The 14,523-nt window shown below is 38.6% G+C and overlaps 1 protein-coding gene across 1 annotated transcript in view; it reads left to right on the top strand.

The window, feature by feature from the left end:
• The window catches only part of Cdc50 (cell cycle control protein 50A), an 80,283-nt gene that overhangs the window by 29,249 nt on the left and 36,511 nt on the right, over positions 1–14,523 (top strand). Inside the window, exon 2 of the mRNA XM_068375513.1 lies at positions 13,350–13,495. Within this exon, the coding sequence (XP_068231614.1) occupies positions 13,350–13,495 (146 nt within the window). The remainder of the gene's footprint in view (positions 1–13,349; positions 13,496–14,523) is intronic.

Below are 14,523 nucleotides of genomic sequence, written 5' to 3'. Positions count from 1 at the left end.
AACCTCAGCAACCCGATAAGGGGTTGTCTGTACTACCCAGACAGTCTAGACAGTTTCGGGTTGTCGCTGTACTTCCCCATGGTGGACAGTTCACAGACTGTGCAGCAGTACCATGATCTTGTGTCCGGCTCCGTCACGCATCCACCAGTGCGACCGGATTCAGCGAGTCAGACGTTGCCCACTCCGTTGCCGTTTCCTCATCAGTTTCGGATGAGGAACCCTCTGATGAGGACATGGCTGAACAAGAAGATCAATCCCCAGCCCTGCTATCCATCCAGAAGATGCTGAAGAAGGAATACGGCCCTGTCAGGCTGTGGATGAGTCTGGTTAGGACACTGTCATCCGTGGTGCATTTGGTGTCACTTGGAAGACTACACCTCCGTCCTCTTCGGTTTCATCTAGCTCTTCACTGGAAAAGGACAAGACGCTAGAAGCGGTCTCGATCCCGGTTTCCGGAAGATAAGTCTGGTCTAACCTGAGGAAAGGACTTTTATCAACCTTTTATAGGGTCTTCCCCTGACTGTTCAGACTCCCAACCACGTTCTCTTCTCAGACGCATCGGACGTAGGCTGGGGTGCGACCTTAGGCGGTAGGGAATGCACGGGATTATGGAACTCGCGTCAAAGGACAATGCATTTTAACTGCAAGAAGCTTCTGGCAGTAAGTCTGACCTGGAAAAGCTTCAGGTCTCTCCTTCAAGACAAAGTAATGGAGGTCAACACGGACAACTCCCTGCTTTGATGTTCATCTCCTAGCAAGGAGGGACCTACTCTCTGACATGGTGCGAGTTCGCTAGTGACCTCCTCTCCTTTTCAACAGGTCTAGACTTTTCACTAGTAACAAATTTCTTCCAAGGCAACTTGAATGTCTTAGCAGTTTGTCTCAGTAGGAAGGGACAATAATTCCAACATATTGGACCCTCCACAGAGATGTATGCAAGAGACTTTGGGTCACCTGGGGCCATCCAACCATAGATCTCTTCGCAACCTCGATGTCCAAGAGGCTCTCAACAGACCCAGCAGTGGTTCTTTTAGATGCCTTTCTACTAGATTAGTCTCATCTAGATCTATATGCATTCCCTCCGTTCTAGTTTGTCAACAAGGTACTGCAGAAGTTCGCCTCTCACGTTGGGACAAAGTTGACACTAGTTGCTTCCCTCTGGCCCGCGAGAGAATAACTTACCGAGGTACTTCGATGGCTAGTAGACGTTCCCAGAACTCTTCCCCTAAGGGTGGACCTGCTACGTCTGCCACGCGTAAGAAGGTACTCCAAGGCCTCCACGCTCTTCGTCTCACTGCCTTCAGAGTATCGAAAGACTCTCGAGAACTAGAGATTTTTCCAAGGAGGCAACCAGAGCGATTGTTAGAGCAAGGAGAACATCCACCCTTAGAGTCTACCAATCGAAGTGGGGAATCTTCCTAAACTGGTGCAAGTCAGTATCCGTATCCTCGACCAGTACCTCTGTAACTCAAATAGCTGACTTCCTCTTATATCTGAGAAAAGAGCGATCTCTTTCAGCTCCCACTTTCAAGGGTTACAGAAGCATGTTGGCATCAGTCTTCCGTCACAGAGGCTTAGATCTTTTTAACAATAATGATCTACAGGACCTCCTTAAGTCTTTTGAGACCACGAAGGAGCGTCGTTTGGTTACACCTGGTTGGAATTTAGACGTGGTTCTAAGATTCCTTATGTTAGACAGGTTCGAACCACTTCAATCAGCCTCCCTGAAAGATCTCACCTTTAAGACTCTTTTCCTGATATGCCTTACCAGCTAAAAGAGTCGGTGAGATTCATGCCTTCAGCAAGAACATCGGATTTTCATCCGAAACGGCTACATGTTCTACATCTTGGTTTTCTAGCTAAACACGAGCTGCCTTCTCGGCCTTGACCAATATCGTTCGTTATTTCAAACTTATCGATATGGTTGGAAATGAACTAGAAAGAGTATTATGTCCTGTAGAGCTCTTAAGTTCTATTTTAAAAACCTTTATGAGGCCCGTCTGAAGCTTTATGGTGTTCAGTTAAGAATTCATCTTTGCCTATGTCAGAGAATTCTTTATCCTATTATTTTCAGACTGTTAATACGAGAAGCTCATTCCCTTCTGAATGAGGAAGACCAAGCTTGGCTGAAGGTAAGGACACACGAAGTTAGAGCTATCACAACTTCCGTGACCTTTTAATAAAATAGATCTCTGCAAAATATTTTCGACGCAACCTTTTGGAAAAGCTATTCAGTGTTCGCGTCTTTTATCTTAAGAATGTCCAGTCTCTTTACGAGAACTGCTACACTCTGGGACCATTCGTAGCAACGAGTGCAGTAGTGGTGGGGGCTCCACCACTACAATTCCCTAATTCCAGAACCTTTTTAATCTTTCTCTTGAAATATTTCTGGGTTGTCCGGAAGGCTAAGAAGCCTTCCGCATCCTGGTTGATTTGGCGGGTGGTCAAATTCTTTCTTGAGAAGCGCCTAGATTAGAGGTTGTGATGAGGTCTTTTAGTATGGGTTGCAGCCCTTAATACTTCAGCACCTAGGAGTCGCTCAGCATCCTAAGAGGATCGCTAGGCTCAGTAAGGAAGACGTACTTAAAAAGGCAGAGTAATGGTTCATGTCGACTTCCTTACCAGGTACTTATTTATTTTATGTTTGTTATTTTGAATAACGGCTAAAATAAGATACGGGATACTTAGCTTCTTTGTTAACATGTATGCTGGTCTCCACCCACCACCCTGGGTGTGAATCAGCTACATGATCATCGGGTAAGATTAATATTGAAAAATGTTATTTTCATTAGTAAAATAAATTTTTGAATATACTTACCCGATGATCATGAATTTAAGGACCCGCCCTTCCTCCCCATAGAGAACCAGTGGACCGAGGAGAAAATTGAGTTCTTGTTGACAAGAAGTACTTGAGTACCTACTCACAGATGGCGCTGTTGTGTACACCCCCACCTGTATAGCGATCGCTGGCGTATCCCGACCGTAGATTTCTGTCGGGCAACAGAGTTGACAGCTACATGATCATCGGGTAAGTATATTCAAAAATTTATTTTACTAATGAAAATAACATTTCTCGCATATCTGCCTAACTGTAAAAATCTGATTTATACAACCCCTACCTCTTCTAAAACCACCCTGTATTTCTAAGATTGCATTCTCTGTTTTATCCTTGATCCTATTAATCAATACTCTACCATACACTTTTCCAACTACGCTTAACAAACTAATACCTCTTGAATTACAACACTCATGCACATCTCCCTTACCCTTATATAGTGGTACAATACATGCACAAACCCAATCTACTGGTACCATTGACAACACAAAACACATATTAAACAATCTCACCAACCATTCAAGTACAGTCACACCCCCCTCCTTCAACATCTCGGCTCTCACACCATCCATACCAGATGCTTTTCCTACTCTCGTTTCATCTAGTGCTCTCCTCACTTCATCTATTGCAATCTCTCTCTCATTCTCATCTCCCATCACTGGCACCTCAACACCTGCAACAGCAATTATATCTGCCTCTCTATTATCCTCAACATTCAGTAAACTTTCAAAATATTCCGCCCATCTTTTCCTTGCCTCCTCTCCTTTTAACAACCTTCCATTTCCATCTTTCACTGTCTCTTCCATTCTTGAGCCAGCCTTCCTTACTCTCTTCACTTCTTTCCAAAACTTCTTATTCTCTTCATATGAATGACCCAATCCCTGACCCCACCTCAGGTCAGCTGCCCTCTTTGCCTCACGTACCTTGCGCTTTACTTCCACATTTTTCTCTTTATATTTTTCATACTTCTCTATACTATTACTCTGCTGCCATTCTTCAAAAGCCCTCTTTTTCTCTTCCACTTTTACCTTCACTCCTTCATTCCACCATTCACTGCCCTTCCTCATGCTGCCTCCAACAACCTTCTTTCCACACACATCACTTGCAATCCCAACAAAATTTTCTTTTACTAACTTCCACTCCTCCTCTAAATTGCCAGTTTCTCTTACTTTCACTTCTTCAGATATCATTTTCAACCTTTCCTGATATTTACTTTTTACCCCCGGTTTTATTAGCTCTTCAACCCTCACTACCTCCCTTTTACATCCACCTACTCTATTCCCCCATTCTTTTGCTACAACTAATTTTCCTTCCACCAAAAAATGATCAGACATACCGTTAGCCATACCCCTAAACACGTGCACGTCTTTCAATCTTCCAAACATTCTTTTAGTTATTAACACATAATCCATTAATGCCCTTTCTACTACTCTTCCATTTGCTACTCTTACCCATGTATACTTATTTTTATCTTTCTTTTTGAAAAAGCTATTACTTATCACCATCTCTTGCTCAACACACATATTTACCAGTCTCTCACCACTCTCATTTTCACCTGGTACGCCATACTTCCCAATGACACCTTCTACCTCTCCAGCGCCCACTCTAGCATTTAAGTCACCCATGACAACTACATAATTCCTTCTACCCAGTCCTTCTACACACCTAGTTAATTCATTCCAGAACTCATTCCGCTCTTCTTCACTTTTCTCACTACCTAGCCCATACGCACTGACAAATGCCCAACATTCCCTAACCAACCTAACCCTTACCCACATTAACCTAGATGATATCTCCTTCCATTCCACTACTTTACCTGTCATCCATTCACTCAGCAATAAAGCCACACCCTCTCTCGCTCTTCCCCTTTCAATCCCAGACACTCTACCAGACCTTTCACCAAACATCACTTCACCCTTTCCTTTTACACTATCTTCGTCTCACACAAGGCTAATACATCCATCCTTCTATTCCTAAACATACTTCCAATTTCACATCTTTTACTCTCTCATCGTACTACATCCACGCACATTCAAACACCCCAAAACTAGAGTGCGGGGAGCAGTCACTCTCCCCCCAGCTCCATCTCTTTGTCGATATCACACAGGATGTAGATACAGGAGAGGAGGTTCCTAGCCCCCTCGTCCCGTCCCTTTTAGTCGCCTCTTACGACACGCAGGGATAACGTTGGCACTATTCTTGTTTTTATGCCCCCGCGGCCACAGGTCCTTCAAGCTGGGGTGTAATACCCCTATTAAATAGCTAAGGTTTGTGTAGTTAGGAAAAATACAAATTATCTACGAATTTGTCATATTGAGTATAAGTGTACTGTATACAGTACTGCACTGTGCTGGGTTGTATAGCAATACTGTACCAGTATATGTATATACAGTACTGTATGTATGTTTGTATGGATGGAAATATAAGTCATACAAAAAGGCTTAATATGTTGTGTCAAATTTTAATTTTTCAAGAACTCTTATACAGTATATTTCATGGTCAAATAAATGTCATTAGAGTTTTAAAATGCACCACTACTGTATACGGTAAGGTATCATAAAAATTTCATAAGTCATATAATTAACAATGCCTTTTATATATTAAGTGGTATTTTAAAATTGAAATACTGTACTGGTGTGTTATTGTAATTCTTCAAGGTACCCTGAGGTTCCCATCAGGAAAAAATTCATTATCCATACTGCAATACAGTATAAGAATGAAAATCTTCTCTCTTTTCATAAAGTAGAAAAGAAGTATGTTTCAGAATACAAAAATGTACAGACCTAGAATACTAATAGAGCACCTATAACCTGTTTTTGTTTTGCTGGGGTGAACTTTTGGTGTCTTTATAAACCATGTTAGTTTTACATTACTGTACCTTTTTGTTGCTAAACATATTGGTAATAAAATTATAATATTTAGGTATGGTACTAAAATTATAAAATCAATTTACATTCACTGTGTTTATGTAATAACATAGTGTACTGTACTCTTAACAAGTAAGGCTTTTTTATGATTAAATGTTGGATATTTCTAAAGTTTCTCTCCCAAGGCATAGCCTCTCTACGAAGAATCAGCATAACCTCTCTTGTGTTACACGTTCTGCATGCATAATTAATGGTAATGGGCCATTGGTAGAGTGTAAAGTGCAGAGAGAGCGTAAATGACCCATGTATTGTGAATCTCGTTTTTTTATATATATTTAGTAGTAGAATGAAGAACTTAAGAGATTTTATTATACAGTTTTTAGATAATTCTTTTTTTTTTTTTCTAATAGCTTTGCTGTGTTTTAAGATATGATGATGGGTGTGGTCCTGACTTGAAATTGAAGTAAAATTAACCTCTTAACTGACAACATTTGTCAGGGAATTTTCATGATTGGGTTGGAAGTTTCTCTTTTCTCTTTTTTCTGGAAGGATGTTTACTTGGGATTTGTTAATTTTTCTTTTACTTCATGATAAAAAATCTTCTTTTTTATTGCCTTCATAGCAATTGTTTTTTCTTACTATGTAATGCTGTAACATCATTCCATGGTATTCGTAGATTATTTTGTCTGACGGTGGCTTGTTTCTCCTATGCCTATTTGTTTTATCATTTTGACCTTCACTTTCTCTTCCTAAGTGGGTGGTGATATTGATCCATCAAAGAATGAGGAAAGGGCAGAGCAAGAAGAATGAGCTGATAAGAATGAGACATTAAGGTCCAAGCTCCTTTTGATCTTTTCTGCCCTTTTAGTTTTGCACTTGCCATTTTAGTGGCTTGCTTAGTAAAGGACATGGGTAAGATATGTATTTTAAAACCATTTATAAAGTTGAATTCATATATTTTTAATTACTTCTGAGGATTATATTTTTATGTTGAACTTTATTACTGTATATTACTAGTACAGTACACTAAATAGTTTAGTAAAAATTTGTATGCACAAGAAAAGGAGCAAAGATAACTGCAAGGGGAAAAAAAAGGGTGCCAGTTTGATATTTGTGAGCCTCCATGGCCCCTCCCATTTGCCTATCAGGAGTCATTAGGGAATGGTTGTTGGGCGTGGCTGCACGAGGGGAGAGCCTGGTTCATGGATGGACTTCTTAGGGGAATTAGTAATCAGTTGTCTGTTTGCAATGGACAGCCACTGTGTGAGTTGGTCTTTTGAGCAGACTGACTTCTTATTGTGCTTCGTTTAGAATACAGAAGCTTATTAATCTTGAAAGAAATAAAAAAATTTGAGAAGCTATAGTGTTACTTATTATTGTTGTCTGTGTATTTTTTTTTCTGGATGAACACTTTTTTAATAATTACAAAATTTTGTAGGATATTCCTTTTTTTTTTTTGGATAGTTAGATTTTGTGAAGAATTGGTATTTGGAATGAATGGATTGAGTCATTGGTATTAAAGATGTATTTGAATTCTCGATAACTAGAGCTCCAATAGAACTAATGGAAATTTACTCTTCTTCAGTTTTGTGGTTTTTATGATATATTTTACTATATCATTGTGGTGGTGTAAGGAAATGGACTGAAAAGTACTTAAATGTCCAATAAGAAAAGCTCTGTTCATAATGGCAACTATTGAAATAGATTCTCCAGCAAATGTGAGAATTTTAGAAAGAAAAGTGGTCATCCTCGAAGACCAAATTCATGACCTCAAGCATCGCATTATTAGCAATGAGAGAAAAGTGGCAGAGGAGAAACGTCGTAAATTAGGTATTTTTCCTTAACAGTGTTGCTTTTATTGTTATGGTCTCTTTCCTATATACAGTAGTTATGTATTAGTATATAACTGTACTTTATATGATACCATTGTTAGTTATATAATTTATTAGGAAACTGACTATTATTAAAGTACAAAATAAGGAATGATTTTTCAAGGAAAGGACTGTGCATAATGCCTTTCATGTCTTTGTCTTTTTTTTATGTTAAACTTAAGACTTTGCTTGTAGGAAAATAGTCTTTGAGTTCCAATGATATGACACTAACCAAAACACTATAATATTAGAGGCATGTTTGTTGGTTCGCACCTTTTTTAAAGGGGAGGGTGTTATTTGTTTAGTTTGTATGACAATAGTCATGCTACTGGTCTTGGACAATGCAATTCCCAGCTGAGTCAGTGCTATTAAAATGTCCTTTAATGGCTAACATTTTGTTGATATTTTTTGTTTTGCTCCAAACTCATATGTGGTTAAACTCTGTTTTATATTTAGCTTATGAGCAAGAAGAATTTTTTTTTTGTTTTTTGAAATTGAAGAACAAAACAATTTAAACGTTTAAGTACAATTTAGATCTAGTACTTTGATAAACTTTTTTTTTTCTCTCGCATATATATTGATATACAGTACTGTATATGATATTGATATAGTGGATATCCTTGTAGAATTTACATTTTACAAAATCCATTGTTGTGGCAGAATTTCCTGATTGACTGGGACATATACACCTGCCTGGTGTTCAGCTTCATCAAACAGATATTGGGTAAGTTTAGAATGCCCAAGAACTCTAGGTCACTGGTCACAGTAAGTGTGATCTTTGGCATAGTTAGTCAAGTTGATTAACTTTTCCAACCAAGAAACAACTGCTCAAGCCACTCTACTTTTTTTAATCCAGTGTAGCATCAAGATTCTTCAATTTCACAAATGAAGGTTTTTTTAAGGTCCCAGAGATATAGTTGGTGTTGTTGGAGCATAAAGAAGCTACAACCATTGCCAAACTCTGTAGACTTCAACAAAAAACCTCTCATTTTGACATGAATTCTGTAGTTTCTGCTATAAAAAGGACATTGAACCAACCAATTCCAAATTTCTGTGATTGGATATTTTCCTTTTTCTTTGATAAGGCAAGAAGCTATCTGTCTGCCCTCAAAAGGTCTACCCTTTTAGATGCTTGAGCTTCATAAATTAGACAAGGGTTTTCAATAAATGTGAAAATTATTTGCCCATTTATTTAGAAAGGTGGTCCCTAGAAATTTATTGGAACATCCTTATTTGGGTCTCTCCATAGTCTTTAAGAACCCTAAAATCCCTAGATATAAACTACTTCAATAGTTGGCTTTGCAGGATCTTCCATTGAAGATGGTCATTTTACTGATGTTTACTCTTCAAGACAGGTCAACAAGCTTTACATGTTGTGTATTCAAGTCATGCCTGCCAGAGGTGGGACATCATTAGGGCTGTCATTTTGCACCTAACTGTAGGAAATATCCAAATAACAATCAAAATCAGCCAGGGATGTTTCACAGCAACCCTTTACAATTCCTTCCTTGTTTTCTATTACAAGAAGTAAGGAGGACCTGCTTTATCCAAAGAGGGTTACAGGTACTTGGCTGTTTTAATATAGTGTAGTGAAAGAATTGGGGTTACTAAGGCAAGTTATATTGATGTACAGTAATGTATCAAATGTTGCAGAGAACTGGTAAAAATTTCTGAAATTATGGTTTTGGTTTCATTTGAAATGAAGGTACTGTACAGTACTGGTAATGCTAGTCTATTTGTTTGTTTATTCCAGCTATGCCACTTGCAAATTGTAGGGATGGCAACTTAAGTGCCTAAGTACATTCTGTCTGTTTTGAAGAAGATATTAAAATTTCTTAACCCCATTGCTCCATTCGAGCATTCTTGATAAAAATCTGGAGAGGTAGATTTCCATTGTTACTAGCTTCTTTTTCACACATTGTTATTGTATTCCTGTTCTAAACCTGAAAGTACCCAATTCAAACTTCTTGTATCATGCTTCATAGGTTCATCCTTACTTATGAACAAACCTCATGAGTTATGAGCCCTGATCCTTGACCTCTCAAATCCATAGATCTCGCATCTGCATATCTAAATTACACCAGTGAAGAAAGCAATTAATTGATTGGTACCTGAGGGTCCCGGTGGTGTTTGTTTATTAGGACCACCATATTTCCAATAAACTTACTTCAGACTTTTATGATACTGTACTGAATGAGCTCATGAGTATGTAAAGATAAAAAAAACCACAAAAGGCTGGGCTTCTTTATATATAATTGATGGATTTGTGTGAAAAGATTAGGTTTTATAATAAAACGAGCAATCAGAGATTTCTGACCTCCGCCAAAGATTAATGGAGTCGTTCATGGCCTAAGATCTATCTGTGGTGGAAATTTCGTAAAAATCCAACAATTTGTTTTAACATCTTTAAAATAGCAAAAAATGGAAATCTAAATCTGGATCCTATCCAAAATTTAATGGAGTCGGTCATGACCTAAGATCTATCTTTGATGAAAATTTTGTCAAAATCCATTGAATAATCTTGATGTAATCCTGCTCTTTAAAATTGTGAAAAATTCAAATCTGGATCATCTCCAAAATTTAATGGGGTTGTCCATGACCTAAGATCTCTCTGTGGTGAAAATTTCGTCAAAATCCATTGAGTAGTTTTGACGCAATCCTGTTGAGAGAGACGCTAAAATAGTGTAAATAAATGAATAAACCGACTTGATAACGTAATCTCCTTGGCGGAGGTGAAAATTTTTACTTTTTTTTTTTTTTGTTTTCTTTACATTTCAGCCTAAAATTATTGGTTAAATATCCTGAGTACAGTATTGTCAGCTTTTACTTAATGCGCAAAAGTATGATTACGAGATAACTATACTGTATACACCTAGAAGGAAATTGAAAAACTAATATAACTCTTGAGTGTCAATATAATTTTCTGTGTTTAAACCTATAGAAATGGACATTTACCTATTTTCACCAACGGATCGTGGTAGCAATGTTCGTTTACATTAGACAGTTGTTGGTGACATAGCAGGCAAATAATAGTGCCGTAATAGTACAGAAATATTGTTTGATGACAAAAGTGAAATCAAGCCAGAGTCCTAGAGTTAGAAAAGAGTAATTAACAGGAATTTCATGTCCTGTATTCAGTTTTTTAGATAATAGTGGTATACTAGTCGACATTGCTTCAAAAATGTTCTGGATGATATGAAATTGATAGTTGTTCCTTTGATAGGAGTATCTTTTTTGCGAAGCTGGATATGGCTGGTAAAACTTTTAACTGGGTGGGAGTGGTTACTGCCGGGTGGCTGGGAGGCCCCACCCACCTAACAGGTCACTGAGCTCCAATTTATTTACAACAAATCTGTTTCTCTATTTTTATTTTCATATTTGATAATGATTTTGGCGAGAGCATGTGCGAGGATTTTTTTACGGAAGATGATTGGTTTATATGGTAGTTTGCTTCCTGATTACAGTAGCTGTGTGACAGTTGTCAGTGTAATTTTCCAGTAATCCACTTCATTCCTGTTGGACAACTTTACTTCTTGCTGTTGCTCCCTTTGTTATGGTGACAACGATGTTAACTTAACTAAAGAAATTGATTTCCCCTAGACATTGTGTCAGAGGAAGGAGTTTCTGCGGCCGCTGAATGAAGGGGAGGGGTGCTGCCCTTCTTCTCATCAGTGTCTTCAGATTATGGGTGGAGTAGTGATGCCTGGATAACCCTCAGAAAGTGAACCTCAAGTTATTCTCCCTTGTCGACTTCACTGCAAAGTCCTGGAGCCCGATTGATAGAAGTGGCATTGCATTACTCCTACCATTTCTTTCCCCATGGGAGAGACAAAACTGTACCAGAACCTTGCTTGCACATCAGTGACTTCATTCTCCCTATGGTGGAGCTCACTATATGTTCAGGTTGAAGGTTAATGTGCTTGGTATAAGAGTGTCTTCATAATGTGGTTGTAAACACATTCTCTCACTTTCTTCCAACTGTGCTTATCCTAGTTCCCTTTCTTCCGTTGAGCTTTATTATATATTTCATATATACAGTACACTTATTCTACATTTGCTATTATGGCAAATACAGTAATCGATGTCGAGGATCAGCTTGACCTCAATCGTTTACAAGCAGCCACACATTGATGGTATCTGGATCAGCAGTTTTTTTTACTTCCATCCTTATGAAAACTTCTCAAACTTCACACTAATGAATATTGTGCAGCCCTCAAACTAGGTTTTCATCTTGGACTAAGTCTGGACTTCACAATTATTGTCTAGACTTGATCTTCTTGGGAGCTTAAGTTACATAGAACTATTTACAAGTTCACAGGTCACTCTAGCAATCACACTTGAACACTTGTGATAGGCGGCAAATAAGATTTTGATTCTTGAAACTGTCCTCTACTCCCCTAAGCCATGCTAAGCAGGTCAGAACTGGCATATCTTTGCCTGTGTCACAAGTCATTCTGGAAGATAGAAGATTTCCATCACCTAGGTCCAAGAGTGCGTGTTCAGGACCTAGAACCCAGCCATTCACAACGTCAAGTCCTTCTTCATCTCTCCCCTTCAAGAGATGGCTATCAGTAACAGGATGACATGCCTTACATTTGGGGAGGACTCTATGGCTATTTCTACGGCAATAGAAGGAAAGAACGGAAATCCTAGAACTCTGTTCTTCTCTTTGTGTGACAATTAAGATATTGTATACTGTACCGGCAAGCTTGGAGACGAAAGAATCATCCCGGATTTTAATCGGTTCTGAGGAAGAACCTGTCCGAGCACAGATCTTGAGGACAGGAGTCTAGTATGAACAGACAATCTTCTCTGCCTATTACCTATAGGAGTACTGTATGCCCACTGGTCCTTAGATTCTTGTATCCTGGGCTCGGTGGTAGTTGCTAAAGAGATCATGTAGCAAACCTAGCTTTCCTCATGGGGCGAGAAATCTCATCTGAAATAGCAGTCGTGACTAAAGTCTAGAATGAGAGGGAAGATGGACTAGCCCTTCTACCTTTTGTTTCTTCCCCTTTTTTGGGGTGATGTAGTCACTGATATTTGCTAGATTAAACATTAGATGCAGGTACTGTATGCCACGTGATTGAGCAGATTTTCTAAACAAATGGGTTTTTTTTTTAGAAGTATCTCCCCCACCCTCTGGGATGACCATATATTCTGACTTCATATCCTCTACACAGAAATCGGTTTTTCCCTTGACTGTCTACCAGTCCCTGGTTGTGACCTAGCCGAACACCTGCCTCATAATCATGCTCAGGTTAATAAGAGATGAACATGAATCATCACATCTGTTTGTGTACAGGATTTAAAGTGCCATGACATTTCCTTGGGTAGTAAACCAGCCAGTAGGTTATAGGGACTTTTGCTCTCTTAAGAATAAGTCTCCTATTAAAGGACAAGAGTTTGTATCCATGTATGAACAAATCACAAATTTTTAAAGTAATTTATAAATTTCCTAACTTTGCATACCTGATTCCTTTAAGTTACACATCCCACCTCAGCCACCCCATAAGTCCTAGACTGAAGATAAAAGTGGAGGTCTACGGCCTGTCTGGTGGTGGGCTATCCCCACCACCTGTCAGTAACCACTGCCACCTCGTTAAAAATTTGAATAGCCGTATCCAGTTTCACTGAAAACTCACTCCTATTAAAGACTCAGATTTACATAGTTAAGAAAAGTGCAAATTACCTGAAAAGTTTGTGGTCTTTTTTACCGGTGAGAGTTTTTTTGTGCTCACTTACTTATGCCTGTTTTTTTTTTTTTTTTTTCAGATTCCAAGTTCAAACAGAAATTTAAACAGCAGCGACTACCAGCATGGCAGCCAATTCTAACAGCAGATACAGTCCTTCCTGCCTTCTTCCTCATAGGATTACTTTTCATCCCTCTTGGTGTTGCCCTCTTGTACTTCTCTGAAAATGTAAGCTTTATTATCTGCATTCCCTTTTTTCATTAATACTCTATGGTGTAATTTGATGGCACTAGGAGTGACCACCAATTTAAGAAATGATTGTCTAGAGTTTTTGAGCTGTGAATGTTCTCTGTCACTAGAAAATGGCTTTACTGTATTTGAAATTTTATTTATAAAGGCTCCTGTATTTTAAGAGAGTAGGATTTCAGTAACAGAATATTCTCTTACATGTCACTTAGTATATATTTATTCCTTTACAATTACAACCATCGTCCTTTACATGGAGAATGACAGGAAAACTGGGATAAGACAGGTGAAAATTATAACCAGGAGTCAATAACTGGCCGAGTAAAATTAAGGTTTTATTATATAAGAAGTAGGGTTTACCAACACCTCGTTGGCATCCCAGAAATGTATCATCTAAGCATAATGTGTAATGATTGTGGGGCTTAAAGACCTACAGTATTGGGGCTGGTGAGGTATGGTCTGATTGATTGGTGAATATAAGTGTTTGGTTTGGTAAAATTACACTTTTCAATATTAATCTTACCCGATAATCATGTAGCTGTCAACTCTGTTGCCCGACAGAAATCTACGGTCGGGATACGCCAGCGATCGCTATTCAGGTGGGGGTGTACACAACAGCGCCATCTGTGGTCAGGTACTCTAGTACTTCTTGTCAACACCACCTCAATTTTTCCTCTGTCGTGCCTCCGGCTAGACCTACATGGATACGCTGTTGATTCTGGAGTTATTGCTCACGATTTGGTGATGTATTTGCTCTAGAGTTTAGCCTTCGCTATTCAGGAAGCTATATCATTAGCTTAGCAAGTTTTTGGAATTAATTTGATTTAATTTTTGATTTAATTTTGGTACGAAGAGAGTATGAACTCTCTTTCACTTTTAAATGGCCGACCCTTCCCAGACGGAAGTGTTGGTGTCGAAGAGAGTATAGACTCTCTTTATTTTGCTTAACAAAGTTATAGAATTATTTTATATCTCTCCGCCTTTTATAGGCCTCTTTGATTAACTTCCTT

The sequence above is a fragment of the Palaemon carinicauda genome, chromosome 6, assembly GCF_036898095.1.
Source record: "Palaemon carinicauda isolate YSFRI2023 chromosome 6, ASM3689809v2, whole genome shotgun sequence".
Taxonomy (NCBI): domain Eukaryota; kingdom Metazoa; phylum Arthropoda; class Malacostraca; order Decapoda; family Palaemonidae; genus Palaemon; species Palaemon carinicauda.
Note: the sequence above shows the minus strand (reverse complement) of the source record. Positions and strands in the feature narration are given on the sequence as shown.